This window comes from Pseudorasbora parva, chromosome 18 (genome assembly GCF_024679245.1).
Source record: "Pseudorasbora parva isolate DD20220531a chromosome 18, ASM2467924v1, whole genome shotgun sequence".
In the NCBI taxonomy this organism is placed as follows: domain Eukaryota; kingdom Metazoa; phylum Chordata; class Actinopteri; order Cypriniformes; family Gobionidae; genus Pseudorasbora; species Pseudorasbora parva.
The window spans coordinates 36898422-36918517 of NC_090189.1; the positions used below are offsets into that span (position 1 = coordinate 36898422).

The 20096-nt window shown below is 37.2% G+C and overlaps 1 protein-coding gene across 3 annotated transcripts; it reads left to right on the forward strand.

Annotated features, from left to right (window-relative positions):
* Positions 1-181: 181 nt before the first annotated feature.
* On the forward strand, positions 182-19776 carry ndfip1l (Nedd4 family interacting protein 1, like). Of its 3 annotated transcripts, none has more exons than XM_067422952.1 (9): positions 182-368; positions 5684-5771; positions 6657-6787; positions 6918-6968; positions 13278-13365; positions 13666-13790; positions 14457-14523; positions 17046-17163; positions 18587-19776. In XM_067422952.1, exons 1-8 carry the CDS (start codon positions 339-341, stop codon positions 17144-17146), a joined length of 681 nt encoding a protein of 226 aa, XP_067279053.1. In that variant the 5' UTR covers positions 182-338; the 3' UTR covers positions 17147-17163; positions 18587-19776. The 3 variants fall into 3 exon arrangements, with proteins under 3 accessions (XP_067279053.1, XP_067279054.1, XP_067279055.1); XM_067422953.1 differs by having other exon boundaries at positions 17046-17146; XM_067422954.1 differs by lacking the exon at positions 6918-6968 and having other exon boundaries at positions 183-368.
* Positions 19777-20096: the final 320 nt, after the last annotated feature.

Consider the following 20096-nt stretch of genomic DNA (forward strand, 5'->3'; position numbering starts at 1 on the left):
AAGACCTGAAATATTTCAGTTGGTGTGCAATGAATCTAAAATATATGAAAGTTAAATTGTTATCATTACATTATGGAAAATAACTTTATCAAAATATGCTAATTTTTTTAGAAGGATCTGTAGTAATTTGGGGTGATTTATGCTCGTTTTGTCCTGTGATGGCGCTAAAGATCACAACCATCTGACTGACATCACAGGAAGCTCAAACTCAAAGGCGAATCTGATCTGATGAGGGTTGTGGCTTTGCCATTAACTAGTTATACATTTTCATTTAGACAGTTTGCTGCGTGAATTGTGTCTACACGGGGATTTTCGTTATCTTCTCAAGCTCGCTGAGGATGGCTGAGCCAAGTGGGAGATATCAGCAGGTGAGTGAGCTCGACGCGGTTGTTTTTAAAGCAGGCCAGCGGCAGGCGCTTGCACGGCGGGCAGTGTTTTCATGAAACACCGAGGCTCTGACAGAATGCAGGCCGCTGCCTTTTGAAATCAGTAACGGGGCCATTTAAATGACTGCGACATGACAACACTGAAGATTGAGCACATTTGAAAACATAGTGTTTAACCATTTCGTTATTTTAAAATATTTGGTAATACTACTTTCTTTCGTACGTCAGAGTTTTCATTCATGTAATATAAGCCACGTATCTCATTTACCATGCAAGCAAATACAATTATTGCCGTTACTTCAAATTGGCTCATATTTATGTAGAAAGAACCAGTTTTGACAAGTTGACAATATATTTGGTTATATCACTTGTAGTGAAAACCAATGTAATGTTTTTTTTTTCTAAAGTATGATTATAAAAGCTACTTAAAGGTCCTAAGTTTCTTAAATGTCTATCTTGAAATATTACTAACAATAAGGTTAGTCCTACATTATTTAATAAAACATTAAAATGTCACTGCAAAATGTTTTTGTGTGTGTGTGTGTGTGTGTGTGTGTGTGTGTGTTTGTTTTGAATTATGTTAAACGATATTGACCGATCAAAGTTTTGATCATGTTGATAATTTAAAAATCTTAAAAATAAATGCATCGCATTTGGTACAGTAAGGTTTTCAGGGTTGGGTTGGGGGGGGGGCACTCAGTTTCAGTCAATCTCATGTCGATCTTGAGTACCTATAGAGTAGTATTGCATCATTCATATCTCCGAAAAGTCTTTAGTTTTATTATATTTATGAAAGAAAGATAGGCTGTACCGAGTCTTTCTTGAAAAAAACAGAGCGGATGGAGGTGTATCGTGTGGGCGGAGCTAAAGAATAACCAGCGCGCACAGCTATTGCATGAGAGCGTCTGAAAGCTGTGACATCCTCAAGCGTGGAAAAGAAAACGTTACCCTAAATAAACCATGGCTATCAATCAGATTCAACTACAATCAGATCCGGAGGCTGAAATAAATTGAACAGGAGAAGCAGCAACACCAGGACGTCCGCCTCTGTGATATGTACTGTATTTAGTGGCCTGTCAACATAAATGTGGGTTTACTCGTGGTTTATGGACTATTGTATGCAACTAAACCTAAGCAGTAGCAAGCAAAACAGTTTTGCACGTCAGACTAGTGTATAGAAAACCAATGGAGTAAGTTAGCGCATTTGAATGAAGAAGCACGCTTTGTGAGCGTCCTTCTAGGTTTATGTTTGGGTGGTTTTACAATAAACAAACAGACACATAGTGGTCAGCTAAACAAATGTTAAACGCACACCATACATCGCATGCTCCATTGATAAATTAACTATACACGATCATGTTCTTTACTTATGCGACGATAGCCAACAACAGAGACATTTGAAGCAGTTTTACTCACCGCCTGCTTCCTAAGCAGGACCGTGAACCTTTATGGCTGGGACTGCTCCGTCAAAAACACACTTCTTTGGTGACATTGTTCATTTCGTGAATTCCTGTGACAGCAGTGACCGTTGAGATCCACTTTTGTGACACGACTGAAGCGTGATGTTGTGAAGCTTCCCGTCTTTTGCGGGTTAAAATCGGTTCAAATGCAGCCTTCCTGGAATGCTATGCGGACGCGTTAAAGTCTCTTGACGTCACCCATGGGAATAAAGTGGACCGCGGCGGGACAGAAGTGTTGCTCGGACGAGTGGATCTGCACCTTGAGAGCAGCGTTTATGGACGTGCATTCCCTCTCTTGCTCTGGTCGCGCGCGTGCACCCTTCCGGGAGAAGAGCCCCTACGGCCCATACAAGGACATTCCGCCCTGTTGACGTCAAGCCGACCCATACTCGAAAAAAACTCTCAGAAACTTGTGAGAAACCGGAAGGAGTATTTTTGACACCGAAATACTCCATCAAACGTCCAACTTAGGTTTTGAAACTTTGTCTATGTTTAGGATGGGAATCCAAGTCTTTACCAGTGTCAAAAGCTCAGTGTGCATGAAACAGCATTTCACCCCCCCTTTAAAGGTGAACTATGAAACTTTTCCGTCACCTATTCAAAACAAAGGCGTAGTTTGACGATGCCAAGTTTGAGCACAGAATCTTGGACCACGTCAAGACCACTTCACCTCAAAGCTGGTGGGAAAAAATTGGGCTAGGACTAATGTAGCGTTCACACTGGACGTGAATGCCCCAAATAAATTGCGTTATTTGCGCAAAGTTGGACGCATGAACATTTTGAATCCATTCACTACACAACAGACGAAAATTTGTCATGTGAGGGGCTTCATATATTTCGGTCAATTTCTTTAAGTTAAACTGAACTTTTATTTTAACGGGTTGACGTAAAGAGCTTTGAGTATCTTGTGTTCATGATATGACAATATCATGTTTTCTCAAATGAAACGGTATTCTCATGAAGTTACACGGCAAGCTAAAATACAGCGAGTGTGAAGAATTCGTGCATGTGTGTGTGTGTGTGTTGGTACTAGGGCTGCACGATAATGGTAAAAATGATAATCACGATTGTTTTGCTCAAAAAGGGTAATGTTGTTTACCAACCTACACTTCACCCAAAAGGCCTGTAGATGGCACACCGACTTCATTTAACTATTAATGATAACTTCGTTAGATGGTAAATCAATACAAAACATGGTTTTGGTGAACGCTTTGTAATCTGTATTCACATTAGATTTTTAAAGCAACACAATTCATTTGCAAATGAGACAAACCACAGATTCGGATTGCCCACGTCACGAAGTACCACAACGTCCAATAGGAAAATTCAACTGCAGTAGCCACCGTTCAACCTTAAGAGGGCAGCACTAAGACGTTTTTACACCATATATTATAGAATTAAAACACTTTATACCCAAATGTCAAAATATTTACTCTAATCAATAAACAGCATTAATAAAGCCCCAGTCTTGCAGATCATTAACTAAAAAAAGTTGGTTTAGGGTTTAGTTACCCTTTAAATAGACCTAATGTAACTGAAAAATAAAGCACTGCATTTGTCATATTGTTTGTAAGTTGGGTTTTTTGATTATTTTTACAAACAAAGATACAATTAAAAATCTATATTATAATTATAAAATTACACTTACCAAGATTTTTGTAATCCCAACCTGTTATCCCAACAGAAGTGAAAGGTTAGTGAATGATAATGACTGATAATGTGATCTCTGTAATGATGTTCACACTGGCATGTAGTTATTATAGCAATAAGAATAGGGAATGGGCAAAAACCAGGGCAGGAACATGCTGGCCAAGTGATTTTTTTAGTAAAAAAAATAAAACAATGAATAATAAGTTCTGTTGTCATATTCATATTATCTGGGTTTTTTGTTTTGTTGTTGGGGTTTTTAACCGGGGTATCGATCTAGTATCGTTATCGAGGTATTTTGGTCTGGTATCGTATCGTAGTCATAATTTTGGTATCGTGACAACACTACCCGCGAGTGGGCGTGGTTTCAGCACAGCCAGTAGACAACACCCCCTGTAAGAAGAGAACAGAGAATACTGCTAATTTTTTCAAGATTTTGATCTCTTATTTTATTTACTTTGCGGCATTTTTATCATTCAAATTTGGCTGGGTGATCCAAAACATATTTTTCTGTGGTGTGACAAACTCAGAACACATACTTAATTTTGACTTTACAGTAGGGCTGTCTTTTTTGAAAAAAATCTAATTCGAATGGATATCAAATATCAAGCAATGCATTCGAATATATTCGAATATCTCTCCAGCAGCTGGAATGTGTTTACGGATGCCATAGCAGCTCTCAACGGCCACCAGGATTTATACGGTTTTATTTGTTGTAAAGTGTAATAATCATCTCAGAAAAAATAAATTCTAATGTCAGGCGCAGTTGAAGTGGTTGATTGTTTGCTTACATAGGTTTAGGGACAGTGTCATTATGCCAACATTATCTTCATAACTTCTTATGAAATAAAAAGTTTATCCCTCAGGAAAATGTACTTTCCTCTCTTGTCAGCATGCTTGGTGCATGAGCGCGATGCGTGGTCTTCAGTGGTGAAGGCGTGCGCTGTGTACGTCACATAAGGACACACACTCAAAAGTAATCCGGTCAGGTCGTTTACATGGTGATATGTTTCGTTTGATCGATTCAGGAAAAGGTTTATCCCACCTATCTCAAAACGATTACAATTTCATTCAGTTTGGGCATTTTTATTACGATTGAGGTGTTTATATGGAGCATTTTCCTTCAGATTGGACTTTTAAACCGATTACAGTGCTCCATGTTAAAGCACAGACAGTTAAAATTGCGCTACATGGCACTTTAAAAACCGGATGGTTTATTTATAGTTCGATTATGGATATTTCACGTCATCTTCGAATGCATATTAGCCCTACTTTACAGGGACTTTAACATTAACATTACTATACTGAAACAAGTGCAGTTATAAGCTACCATGTTTTCGGCTTAACTTTTATTAGACTCCAGGTCGAAAGAAAAGTGCGTTTTTACACTGAGCACATTCTCTGCAAAATGGAAAATCATTAACACCATCACCGCTTACAGTACGTGTTTTACTGAACTAAATCCATTACAGTCGGCTAAAACAAATACGCAGGTTACTTTTATGAACAAGAGCTCTCCTGAGTTCGTGTTTCTCACACTGTTCACATGAATCGCGGCACAGTTTGGCGCACACACACACAAAATACCGGCAGTTCAATAGGGAACGCGCATCTCTTAAAGGGGCCACGCTATATTCCTCCTCCAGGTATGGTGCGGTACTGGTGCGCTCCCAGGTCCGCATGACAGCTTTCACATGACCAATTTTCCATACGAACTGTGCCCTGTTCTGAACTAAACTGCCAGTGCAAACTTTCTTTATCTTAAAATGAGAGAAATGCTTAGGCTTAAGAGACATGAAAAAGTTCTTTAATAAACACCTGTGACCTTCGATACATGTCTAGTCTTCACTCTGTATTATTGATTATTACTGAATAAGTATGGTTTCACTAATAATAAATGTACATTTCCATAAAGCATGCATATTTGTTCATACCCATGTTGATTAGAGTATTTAAAAACTTAATATAAACTTAATTTAAGATCACGAGTTAACTCATAACAATCATGCGATTAAATATTTTAATTTATTGACGGTCCTAAATTAAACCGATTCATTTAGGCTTGACTTGTACCAAAAATGGTCACTCGCCCGCCTTTACACCAGGATTGTGTTTACAGTGCAACCATGTCACAATCTAACTTGGAAGGCAAAGTTTAGGATTTCATGCAGACGTCTCTTGTGTCCCCAGCTGCCCAATGAGGAGGAGCCAGAGGAGGGGCCTCAGGTGGCCAGTGATGCTCCGCCCCCTTACAGCAGTATTGCAGCTGACAATGCAGGTATGGATCTTTTGAAATCTGTATGGCTGTATGAAATCTGTTGAATTTTTTCCCCAAATTACGTGTTTTCTGTTTACATTTTTTCGATTCCGATTTAACGGTTTAGCTAAAACATACCAGACCATCAGACTAATGGCAAAAGATTGGGAAAGAAAAAAATGTATTATCAATGTTGAAAACAGGCGTGTAAACATTTTTTTTTAGGATTCTTTGATGGATAGAAAGTTCAAAAGAACAACATTTTTTTTAAATCAATTATTTTGTAACATTGTACATGTATATAGTCCCTTTTGATCAATTTAATGCATCCTTGCAGAATAAATGTATTCATTTTTGTGTTCTTTCCCCCAAAAAATACAAAGCTGTCCCAAAACTTTTGAACAGTAGTATAATGTTGCAAAAACTTTCTATTTCAGATAAATGCTGTACTTTTGAACTTTCTATTCATCAAAGAATCCTAAAAAAATTGTTTACGCGGCTTTCCACATTGATAATAATCATAAATGTTTCTTGAGCAGCAACTCATCATATTAGAATGATTTCTGAAAGATCATGTGACACTGAAGACTGGAGCGATAAATGAGGCCTCAGGAAAAATAAAAATAACCACTTTTCACTGTGATTATCATAACGGGTTCTATTGTTGTTTTCAGTGATGTGCAAACTGTACATATGTTAACATGTTGTAGGGTTTCATGACCCTTTAAGTGTACAACCCTTTTGAAGAAAAAAAAAAATTGTTTTATTTTTTTTTCCATATAAAAAAGAATCCACATTGTTGTAATCATAGTGCCCTGATTAAAAGAGACCTGTAAACTTTCTGCATATTTTTTCATCACTGTGCACTGTATTAAGTAATCACTTCATATTTCTTCCCCTTCTCAGCATATTTCGATTACAAAGACGATGCAGCATTTCCCAAGCCCCCATCTTACAATGTCGCCACCTCGCTTCCATCGTACGATGAGGCTGAGAGAACCAAAGCAGAGGTTACCGTCCCACTGGTGTCAGGTCGAGTAAGTACCACGAATCGGACCAGCTCTGGGACTAAAGTCCTTAACATCACTACATGAAGTACTGTTTTAATGTGATGTAGTTTCCCCTGTTCACTGCTCTGTTTCTCTGCCACACACTGCTTGCGTACAGCACAGGGAACGACTGGACACATTTGATGATGTAACTCGCTGTGCGCTAGAGGTACAGTAACAGAGTGTGTGAGATTGTAAAGTGTGATGGTGCAGGTCAGGGCCGTCCCAAGCCATTTTGGGGCTCTAAGCAGAATTTTATTTGGGCAGAATTTTTAATTTGCACACTCATTATTAATTGTACTAGTTGTACCTGTGTTGCTTACATCATGTCTGCCTGTCATGTTTTTACCCTTATCTGGTTTTGAATTGTAACAGTTGCAAACCCACGAGTGGTCAGGTGTTAATATAAACTTTAATATTCAAAGTACTACAGTTCAAACTGGGATATGTAAGATTTAAAAAAATAAAATAAAAAAGAAGTCTCTTATGCTGAAAATCTTCACAATATGCAAATTCTTTGCCCAGGATTCTTTGATAATTAGAAAGTTAAAAAGAACAGCATTTATCTGAAATAGAAAGCTTTCAAAGAATCCCCCAAAAAGATTTTCACAACTGTTTTCAACATTGCTAATCATTATAAATGTTTCTTGAGCAGCAAATCATCATATTAGAAAGATTTCTGAATGATCAAGGGACATTGAAGACTAAAGTAATGATGCTGAAAATGGTTTTGATCACAGAAATAAATTACACTTTACTATATATTCTCATAGAAAACAGCTATTTTAAATTGCAATAATATTTCACAATATTACTGTTTTTTTTTGTATTTGTAAAGTGACGGGACTGGGAGTTGTTTTCTGTGTGTATTGCGCAGATGGGATTGTTTAATATTCAAATTTGTTGTTTTTTACTTTCATTATAGATAAGTAGTTTTTATCTATTAGTTATTGCAGCCCTATAGACTGTTTTTGAAACTAAACCCAATTACAAAAGTGAGATGAGCAACACTTTATTTTGCTGACTTTTCTATAGGCATTACCTCACAACGGGAGCAAACTAACTTTGATGCAAATGTGCCACTGAGCCATTAAATGGAGTGTAAACAGAATCGATATAGGGCAGAGGAAGGAGTGAGCAATCAAACTCTGGTTTTAGTCAAGCAATCAAACAAGTATGAAAGCACCATTAAGGCCCTGATATACTATTTTGTTTTTGCTTCAAAATACTTTTGCAGTGGTATACTGTTAGCGATCATCCTAACGCCGCTTGGAGCAGCATTTAGATGTATTTGTAAACATGTGCTGAACACTTTTTTATTGATAATAAAATAAACAGAACAAAAATGATAGAGGTGAGAAAACGGCAGATAAGAAAGCATCTGATCATAGCTATGTGGATACGTTTGCACAAGCGCTACAAATTGGCTCTCCAATTAAGTCACGTTTATACCGCTTTATACAATATGGCTTCAACGCTGCATTCACGCAGTGCGTCAGCTCTAACCCTTCTCATGCACAGAAGTTAAAAAGTTTTCAAGCACAGGCATTAGCCAATCTGATCGCCTATGCATATACCCTAGCGCAGACGCTAGCCAATAGTGTTCATGCAACACCAGAAAAGTAATATTATTGGCTGCTGTCACCATGGCAGTTAGCCTGACAAGACAGACCCACATCAAGATGTTTGGTCTGGAAACTCACCATAGACAGGGCTCAATCCGAGGGGCGGGATAAACGGTTGTCTTTCAAACTCCCTCTGCACGCGATAGGATAGCGCTACAACCAACCAGAGCATTGAAGGTGAAACGGAGCTTGTTGACAGATTAAACATTCGCCGTATCCGGTCAGCAAAACCCCGAACACATCTTCCCTTCTCAAGAATGACTTCAGTGCCGCTCTTTGTTCTTTTCTCAGAGAAAAGCTTAACTCCAAGTCTTCCAGAATCGCAGTCAAAGCTGATTCGAAAGACCGCCGTTTGCCAGTTTCTGTGTTTACTAGAAGCACGCAAACGCAACTCGGCCGTCGTCATTATGGCCCCGCCCGCCGACTCTATACACGATGTGATTGGTCCGGCAAGAGTTAGGGAAATACAGCTCAGAAGGGTATACCTCATAGAGGTATAACTCATAGAGTTCCTAGACGACACTTGCGGGCAGATTAAATTTGCTGCTGCTAGGGTGCGTCTAGATTTCTAGGCTACATGGCAGTCGCTTCAGCATCAAGCTTCAGACAACCCGTGTGAATCCAAAAAAAAAATTCCCATGTCAAAAAAGGCGGAGCCTCAGAGCTACACCTGGCTATTACATAATCGCAACAGATCAATGGTAGTACCAGGGTTCGTACGGTCACGAAAAACCTGGAAAAGTCATGGAATTTTAAAATAGCAATTTCCAGGCCTGGAAAAGTTTTGGAAAAACAAATAAGCCTGAAAGTTTTGGAAAAGTCAAGGAAATTTATTTGAAAATATGTATGTAATAGAAGATATGTTTATGTGATAATATTGGTTAAACAAACTTTGTAAACATACACGAGTACGGAGCCGTTTCTTCGATCCACCCGACTGCTGCGTTCTGTCAGATATCCTTTTGCAGCGTTGAGTATTACAACCAATCACACGCGTTTCTGTCGAGCATGATGGCCAATCAGAAGCGTTCAGATTAGTCAACGCTGAAACCAAACGTTGTGTTCAGTGCGCGCGCACTCTGAATTCTGACTGAAACTCGCGAATTCTCCCGTCATCATCAAGGTAAAAAAAATCCAGATTGATGTAAGAGATGAATGTCGCAGTATCGTCAGCTTCCGTGATTTTAAAGCGAGACCCAAGTTATGGATAGACTCGCAATCGGTCACAGTCTCTGCTCCCTTTCTCAGGGTCCCCGCGGAGTCTTAAAAAGTCTTAAAAGTATTAAATTTCTAAATCAAAATATAAGGCCTTAAAAAGTCTTAAATTCGCGGAAGCATTGCGTTCTAGGTCTTAAATAATGTTAAACAGGTCTTAATTTTCCTACGTCCATGTAACGCTACCTCATTGAAATGCTCTCGCCTCCCGCAGCACGCGCGCACGTGTGTGTGTGTGTGTGTTTGTTCTGTGGTGTTTGTAGTTCTTTCTTTCGCTAGACCAACTATTGTTCGCTCTATTACAACTACAAATTAGAGAAGCATGCCACGTGTATTGCAGCCAATCAGCTTTCGTGTTATTGGCACGAGCCTCTTTCTGATCGTACCTACAGACGCATAAAACGGATTTTATTCTTCAGCTGAGTCTGACGGTTGTTCCAGTTCCGCGATCGTGAACGCAAAGACTAATCTTTCTCATCATCTTGCTTAATGACCAAATAAAAGTATAATATACCCGATTGCACTAATAGAGTTAATAACAGTGATGTAAACTCTGAACTCCGATGTCAGGCTGCGTGTGTTTGCTGCCTGTCAGCGCTCGCGCGAGTGTATTGAATGTGTTATTTCTAGGCTCATTAGCCTAAGCTTACTCTTGAACGATCAAATATACACATTATCCATATGTCTATATCCTGATTTGAGTTAAAAAGTTTGGGACGTGTAAGTAAGCGCTGGATCTGCGCATTAGTATGTTCTCAAAGTGAAAGCAAACTAATATAGTATAACCACAACACAAACGGGGAAACAGCACTTACACTTAAAGGAACACTCCAACTGTTTTAGAAATAGGGCTTATTCAACTTAGCTACTTTGCTACATTTAGATATGTGGGGAAATGCATTTTAAGGTAAGCTAGCGGCGACCCTGCCAAACTAAAACAATGCATGTACTGAGACGAATGCATTTGCCCACATATCTAAATGTCTAAAGAAGTTGAATAAGCCCTATTTCTAAAAACGGATGGGTGTTGCTCTTTGTAGATATGCATCTTTATATTGTATTTATTTGTCCTATTGTCATTTGTTTATAATAAATTTTATTAATGACCGATTACTTGATTACGTAATCACTTGAAAACGTTTTACTTATATTAAGCAATTATTGCTGTGGTTTACTTTTAAGATGTTGGTCATATTTCCCACCCCAAGCGATCGTGTTATTAAAGATAGATAGTGCACTACTGGACCAGTCTTTTTTGATAATAACAAAACAAGATTCATGCATTTTGTCAGTTTTATTGCAATGTGTGACTATTGTGCATCTAACTTAATAATATGGTTAATGTTGCATCCTAATTATAAAAAAAAAAAAAAAATGTTTGCAAATCTATGGAAGTGACCACCACAAAATAAAAACTAATTTTGGTCAATTGAGCTAATCCTAGTGGGATTGAGCTATGAATAATACGTTTACTAATACTTTGTTCAATTTAAATAAATTAAATAATATAATTTTAAGTAGCCTAATTGAGTGATTCTGCATTTCCTATGCGTTTTTTTATTGCGTGATATAGGTCTTAAATTTTATTCATAATGGTCTTAAAAAGGTCTTAAAAAGTCTTAAATTTGACTTGGTGAAACCTGCAGATACCCTGTTTCTTTATAACGTTATTTTTCCTGGTTAATATAATTTATTCATCTTGCTGGTAAGATCATATTAATTTTCTAATGCATAAAAAGCATTAATATAACTCGTAAAGGTTGTAAGATTCCTTTATCTTTGTAGTCAGAATCACCTATATGACGTGTAGTTTCCCCAAATACACAAAAAAACATTTTATGTATCTATTAATCGACGACATTAATAATCATTACAATATCAAGAGCATTACCTGACAATAATGACTCTGTAAAGAGTTAATTAATTTTTATCATTTGAGTAACATTAAACAGTCTGTGTAAATAAACATTTATGCTATTTTAGATTTCAGGCTTTTGTAAATGATAATATTTTATTGATAACAGTCTATATAGTATTCTGATTGATTTAAGTAATTGTTTAATTTGAGTATTTGACAAATGACAACACAAGTAATCATTAAAATTGTACATATGCTCCTGGAAATGAATTGCAAGGACCCCTTTAATGGAAAATGTAATTTCTGATCCTTGCATGGGGGAACGTCTAGCATTTTTAGTTTGTAACGTTATTGGCCTAGGTGTAAATTACAGAAATTTAAAATAAAAAATTCAGCCAGGGATGATGATTTGCAATGATTGATTGATGGGTTTCCAATGAGATGAATGGTAAATAGGAGCCAAAGCTGTTTTAAAATCTTTTTAAATTCTCATCTCATTAAATGTTGTGTTCCAAGAGTTTGTCTCTGGCACTCCTGCCACCTTGTAAAGTTACTGTCAGTGTTACTGGACACTTATTTAACATTGTTGCCTCCCATTGATGCGTGTTAAAGGGATAGTTCACCCAAAAATGAAAATGTGATGTTTATCTGCTGACCCCCAGTACGTCCAACATGTAGGTGTGTTTGTTTCTTCAGTAGAACACAAATTAAGATTTTTAACTCAACTGTTGCTGTGTGTAGGTCGTATAATCATGTGAATAGGTTACAATTCTATGATAGCAACAAAAAAAAGAACATGCTTAGTCAACATGCACAAAGAGCCCTATGGCTCATGATGACACACTGATATCTTAAGACACAAAACGATCAGTTTGTGTGAGAAATCGAGCCGTATTTTACTTTTTTTTTTTTTTACTTCAAACACAACGCTATATCCAACAGCCTTCATGCACTTCACTTCCAGTAAGGTCAATATACACGCTCTGGGTATATGAGTCCGAGTGTGTATTATTGACGGAAGTGAAGTGCATGAAGGCTGTTGGATATAGCGTTGTATTTGAGGTAAAAAATTATATAAATACGGATTGATTTCTCACACAGATAAACATCACATTTTCATTTTTGTGTGAACTATCCCTTTAATTCATTGCTAGGGTCCGATTTTTTTTCTAAGCATCTTTTGTATTTTGTATTAAAACACATAGCTTGTCGTTAATTAATTAGTTAAAGATATGCTGTGATTTGACATTTAAACATGGATTTTTCTTATTTTACATGTATACACAGACGTTTCATGGAAGCTTAGGTCATGAATATTTGTCTAAAAGTCATGGAAAAGTCATGGAAATTGATTGGTAAAAATGTGTATGAACCCTGTAGTACAAAGGTGTTTACAAGGGGCCAACTAAACTTTTCAAGAAAATTCTAAATAAATGTTTAATCTAGAAACAAACTCCAAATGAACTTTGTTTTGGCCTGATTTAATTTCGAAATGACGTCACACCAGATCATTCTTCTATTTGGCTTAAAATATATCTGGGCCTTTCTACCCAGTTCAGTGTTAAAATGCTGCTCAAGGGTCATGTATGTTTATGTGTGTCTGTGGTTTTTGTTTCTGTGAATTGTCTGCACAGTGCATCCAGTCACATTTCTTTTCTGTCATTATGAAATTCTGCTTTCTTATTTAAAGATATTTTGCTCATTGTGTTGTTTTAGTCTCGTTCCCTTCGCTGTTGTACATTCAGAGGTGATACACATCTCCGTCTGTGTTTTCCTCCAGGATGATGACTTTGTGGCCAGAGATGACTTTGAAGATGCTGACCAGCTGCGGATAGGCAACGATGGCATTTTCATGTTGACATTTTTTAGTAAGTATTTTCAGGGATGATGGAGGATTCAGAAAAGTTTTTGCAGTTCTTTTTGTTCTTTTATCTCGTTACGATCAAGCGGGACTTTCCAAACATAAGTTGAGGCATGAATGTTGACAGCCAAATAAAGACACTAAAAGGAAATAATGATGGTGATGAGGGTCATGTTTATTTTTATTTTTTGGTTTCAGTTCTGGGAATGTAATTATGCTGCAGGAAAGATTTCTAGAATAAACAATTACACATGACATTTAGAAAATCCGATATAATTACAATTTTATATACATTATATTTCCTCAGTGGCATTCCTCTTCAACTGGATTGGCTTCTTTCTGTCATTCTGCCTTACAACCTCAGCAGCTGGGCGTTATGGCGCCATATCTGGGTTTGGTCTGTCACTTATCAAATGGATCCTCATCGTACGGGTATGCTACCCCCAACCAGCTAATTAACACATCTATTGGTTAACCATTTTGGCTTGGTTGGGTTTCTGAGAACATTACACTGCTTATCTGACTAAAGCCCCTTTCACACTGCACGTCGGACCCGCAATATTCCCGGAACGTTGCCGGGTCACCTTCTGTGTGAAAGCAACCACGTCCCGGAATTGATTACCGAATTGAACCCGGGTCGGGGACCTAGTAACATTGCGGGATTCACCCGGGACGAGCGCTGTGTGAACAAAAGCCAAAACTAATGCCGCAACGTTTCCGTGGTTATCGTGCGACCCCTTAGATCCCAATAGAGCTTGTTTTTTTCAATAATGCAACCCTGCAGTGCCAGAAGAACTATCGGTGTTTTAGTCGGTGTTTTAAACGCAGAGAGTGTTCGTATACAAAAGAAACTAAAATTAAACAAGCAGAAATGTGCGCAAACTGGACACAAGTCGAGACCACAGACCTGGGAACAAATGCCGGGTCGCATTATCCATGTATTTGCCAGAATCGCAGTGTGAAAGGGGCGTAAATGAGTTAATCAGGCTGTGATGTATTGTAATGTTTGTTTTTTTCTTTACGTCTTCATGACATTACAAGCCTGAACATGACTGGTGTTTTATTCATGCTCCTCTTTCTCACTCTTTGCATTCTTAGTTTTCCACTTATTTCCCTGGTTACTTCGATGGACAGTACTGGTTGTGGTGGGTGTTTCTGGTGCTTGGTAAGTAAACACAACTTTTTTTGTTTCGTTTTTCCTGCTTTCCAGTTGAAAGACATGAATGATATCAGTTGATTGTCTTTGTGTGAAATGTTTTGGTTGTAAAGTAGGTTTAGAGTTCACCCAACAATGAAAATTCTGTCATTAATTCCTCACCCTCATGTCGTTTCAAATCCGTAAGACCTTCGTTCATCTTCGGAACACGAATGAAGATATTTTGGATGAAATCCGAGAGATCTCAGATTCCTCCATAGACCGCAATTTAATTAACAATTTCAAGGCCCAGAAAGGTAGTAAAGACATCACAAACACACACACACACACACACACACACACTGGAACCACTCCAGTGGTTCAACCTTAATTTTATAAAGCGACGACGAGAATACAAAATAAAAAATTGATTTGATTCAATAATTTCTTCTAACTTGTTTAAATTCTTGCACTGTTGACGTAGTGTAAACTTCGCAGAGCAGAGCGACTTGTGCACATGCTGCGTGGTGCTCACTTGAACAGCGCCGGCCGAGTACCCATTCACATTAAATTAATCAGTACCAAATTTTGGTACCTGAGAACGTATCTGGTGATTGTAGACTAGTGTCTGTGAATATTAACACCAAAAAGACTATTTAAATACGTTTACTGCGTGTTTATATGAATGAATGGGCACTGACCTGCAGTTTATTTACCACACACTCTCTCACACACACACACACACTGAATTGCGCGTGACAGTCACGTGTTTCCATCTCATACGAGGATATGAATGCATGTCCGTCATCTCCAGAGCCGCTCTGAGAGTCACTTCATGATCATTTTACGGTTTCATTTGAGAGAAACTACCTTTGTGTCATAAACACACACAGAAACTCAAAGGTCTTCATGACAACCTCAAAATAAAAGTTTGGTTTAACTTGACAACTATATTACTGTTGTACAGTAGAATTTAGATATGTCTCAGTGTAATAATAATACTAACACTAATGTAGTAATAATAACTTAGCAAAACTTTATCTTTTAAGTAATATATTGCAATTTTTCTTCCATGTTTTAATTTTAGCAGTATAAAAGCTCAGTTGTGCTGCTTTATTTGACAAAAAAGTTTAATTAAATTAAAAGATAAATGAATATTTATATCTTCATTTTATCACCACAAAATACTCAACACAGAATTAGTGGGAAATCTTTTCATAGAAATTTAATTAAAAAGAAAATATAATAATATGGTTGTTTTTATTAACTCAATTAAGTAGCTAGTAGCGTACTATTTACTGGCAAATATTACAGTGAATAAACATTACAGACATTGGCTGACCGAGGCAGCTCTGCCATAATGTCAATAACACTCCTATAAATGACTTAGTTTCTTTACAGTCGTTGATGTATCCCTAAAGTAAAGAAAAAAAGGTACCAGTTAAAATGAGAACGGTACCCAACCCTACTGGAGTCACATGAACAATTTTAACAATGTCTTTACTACCTTACTGGACCTTGAAAGTGTTAATTAAATTGCTGTCTATGGAGGGGTCAGAAAGCTCTCATTAAAAATATCTTAATTTTTGTTCTGAAGATGAATGTAGGTGTTAAGGGTTTGGATTGACATGAGGGAAAGGAATTAATGACAGAATTTTAATTTTTGGATGAACAAACCCTTTAAGTTTCAATTTCAATAAAACGTATTATTGAAGTTTATTTAGTATAATGACATTTTAAAAATGTAAGCGCCGCTTAAAGGGTTAGTACACCCAAAAATGAAATTGATGTCATTAGGGTGAGTCATTAATGTCGTTCCTCACCCGTAAGACCTCCGTTCATCATCGGAACACAGTTTGAGATATTTTATATTTTAGTCCCAGAGCATAATGCAGTCAATGCCCACTTTACTGTCCATGTCCAGAAAGCTAATAAAAACATCATCAAAGTAGTCCATATGTGACGTCAGTTGGTTGATTAGAGTCTCTTGAAGCATCGAAAATACATTTTGGTCCAAAAATATCAAAAACTACTTTTATTCAGCATTGTCTTCTCCTCCATGTGCCTCCAAAAAGAATCAAACGGTTAATGAATCAGTGAATCGATCAAAGATTCGGGTCGCCAATGTCATGTGATTAGAGCAGTTTGGCAGTTCAGAACTGCTGAAATCACGTGACATTGGCGACCCGAATCTTTTTTTTTTGGTTTTTGATATTTTTGGACCAAAATGTATTTTCGATGCTTCAAGAGACTAATCAACCAACTGACGTCACATATGGACTACTTTGATGATGTTTTTATTCCCTTTCTGGACATGGACAGTATAGTGTGCATACACTTAGATACGCTGTCGGACTAAATATAAAATATCTTTAACTGTGTCTGAAGATGAACAGAGGTCTTACGGGTGTGGAACGACATTGGGGTAAGTCATTAATGACAGAAATGTCATTTTTGGGTGAACTAACCCTTTAAGCATCCAAAAAAAAATTACATTGTTGGAGTAATTAAAAGGAGCAAGAGGTGTTGATTTGAGTTTCCATGACCTACAGGCTTCCTGCTCTTCCTCAGAGGCTTTATCAACTATGCAAAGATCAGAAAAATGGCCGACTCCTTTTCTTCTCATCCACGGACCAGAGTTCTCTTCATCTAGGTTCATTTTTATCATACGTATGTGTGTGTGTATATTAATATTTAAAAATGTACTAAATTAAAAGCCCTTTTTCCTATTCTGTTATGAACCCTCTTTTCAGTGTCTAATGAATTCCTGATGAAGTATTTCCCCTTATATAATTATAGTAATACAGGCTGTCAATTGATCAATTGCATCTAAAATAAAAGTTTGTGTTTATATAATATGTTTATAAGTAAGAGAGGCTATGCTGACTTACATCACTAGCCTCGAATGCCTTATTGCTTTTAAAAAGGTTACCACACAATTCAAATATTAAAACCACAAAATATGTATCAATAAAAAATTCTTGAAGTAAAATCACTAAAGCAAAAAATAGTCCCTCCCTGACCATGAACGGCAACAGAAGTTATAGCATTATGCCATTAGATGACGGCAAAGACGGTCGACGGCAAAGACAAATACTTTTATATTAAAAGGACTGAAACTTGTGAACATGGAGTAAGAACAAGAAGCATCTGACAAATGCTTTGACTAGCACTGTCAGGAAGCAGGAAAACCCCTTGTTAAAAGGACAAGATATTGCAGCGGACATTCAAACTGATTTTTTTTTAAATGAACATAGGAATGACCTGAAGGAAAAGGCTAAATAATACACGTAACAACACACTCGGTCATTCGATCTCTCACAATACTCTACATAATACAGTAAGCTTCAATGAACAATATCAGTTGAGAACTATAATGTTTACGTCGATAAGAGTGGTTGTTAAGGGTGTTTACACAGAGCCGTTGGGTGAAGCTGTCCCGTAGATTTTTGTGCTCACCTCCTAAGCAGCTTCTCACTATTAAATTTAGTTTCGATTTTAAACAGTCAAATACGCACAAAATAAAATCAATATGCTCGTCTTGGTGAGTATTCCTGTAAACAGAAAGAAAACACATGTATAACTATAAAACATCTCTCTGTCTTAATTACAGCCTAATTTACCTGATGTCAAAATTAAGATAATATTAATATTAAAAAAAATATCTACATGGACGTTTTTCCCAATGGTACGATGTCAAAAATGTGACCTGTGAAAATGGGGCTAGAGTGGCTAGTAACTTTTTGGTCACCAGCCACTGGCTAATTTTACAAAGTTAATGTCAAGCCCTATATATGTATATAAAAAATACACACTCATATATTATAGATGTGATTAATAAAGGTGACAGCCCTTTTATTTATATTTGTGTGTGTGTGTGTGTGTGTGTGTGTGTGTGTGTGTGTGTGTGTGTGTGTGTGTGTGTGTGTGTGTGTGTGTGTGTGTGTGTGTGTGTGTGTGTGTGTATATGTATGTAAATTTTAGACTTCATAAGTTGAAAATAATGATTGGTCAGTAAAGTAAAGTAAACCCATAATGAGATATCAAAAAAAAAAAAAATCAATTTTTTTTTTGTTTTTTTTATCTGCTCTAGTCTCTTGCTGGAAAAGAAACCACATGTATGGGCCTGTGTTGAGCCATTGACCCAGCAGGGAAAATTTATTTTAAAAAAAAAACCTTCCATCTATAATCTACTCATCTGAACGGAGGACCGCGGAATTCCAGAGCGATGGAGGAAGAACTTTTATTTTCCACCCTCTGCTTTTGGAAATGCTGTCAGATAGCAAGATACTCTTTTTCTGTTTCTTAATGTAAAGTAGTGGACGCTAACAGCTTTGTACCTGTTCTGAAATCATTCGTGGGTTGATGTTGAGTGCTACTGGCTATTTTCAAGTCTAATGTATTTAAGAAAAGCCTTATGTATGAGATCTTGTTTGTAGTAACGACATGTGCTGTGCTCCCTGTTAACCAGTAGGGGGAAGTCTTGCTTTTTTTATTTCAGTCTGTTTTTTTTTTCTTTTCTTTTTTTTCTTCCCTCATTCAGTCACGTTTGACAAGAAGGCAACCAGTCACTGCTGGTCACCATTCATGAAGAGCTTTTCTCTTTGTGAATGGCAGTGAAATGAATTGAATCTAAAACAGTCAATGCTTTTCTTTTCTTCTATTCTCTTCTACTGTTTCTCTTTCTTTCTCTCTCTGCCTCCCTACATGACATGAAATTAAAGTTACTGTTTTTAGGTTGTCGCTTTTGATGTGGTTTAGACATGTTTTATTGGCTGTGTAGTTATTTGAAATAGCTTATTAAGATCCAGAAGGCATATGAATAGCATTTTGCATCAGCGAAAGCAAATTCTGTTTTTACACTGAACATTTGGCGTCTGCAAGAGCACCATGTTTGAGTACTTGCAACTTTTTGCAAAGACAAAACCCCTGATATTATCTGCGTGGCTGTTCAAGCATTCAAACCTTTCTCCTTTTATACTATGAGGCTGATGGCACTGCACATTTTTCCTTTGAATATACATTTAGCCGGATGCCTCTCCCCCACCTTGCGCAGTGGCCATGATAGGGGCCCGTTTGATCTCTCTCTGTCTAATCATGCATGATTTTGCTTTGGCTTGTCTGCTCTTGTCACCTTGGGTCTCGTCCATGACACAGGAAGTTACTCTTTTGTGCTCTGTTTTCCATGCAGCTTTGCGGTCACCCTTTGAATTCCAGTGGATGTGCACATGTATTTGCTTGTAAATAAGATACTGCTATTAAATGTCTCTGGTGTTCAATGTTTGGTGGTAATGTTTTTGGTGCGTCTTTGTCATAGGGTATGAGTACAAATACGATTAAACATTTACAGTCAGCTTTGAGAAGCATAAATTAAATGCAAAACTTAGAACTTATTATAAAAACTAAAATGTTTGGAAACATTACTATTTGTATGCTTTTGAAAGAAGTCTCTTATGCTCATCAAGCCTGCATTTATTTGATGGAAAATATAGTAATATAGTGAAATAGTGTTTTCTATTGTAATATACTTTAAAATATCATTTATTTCTGTGATGCAAAGCTAAGTTTTCTGCGTCATTGCTCCAGTTTTCAGTGTCACATGA

Bases quoted from the DNA above. Each gene is read 5' to 3' on its own strand.
- ndfip1l (XM_067422952.1), top strand. From the start codon at position 339: ATGGCTGAGCCAAGTGGGAGATATCAGCAG. The intron at 6,969-13,277 runs GTACAGTAACAG...GTTTTCCTCCAG, and splicing joins TAACTCGCTGTGCGCTAGAG to GATGATGACTTTGTGGCCAG. The intron at 14,524-17,045 runs GTAAGTAAACAC...CATGACCTACAG, and splicing joins GTGGGTGTTTCTGGTGCTTG to GCTTCCTGCTCTTCCTCAGA.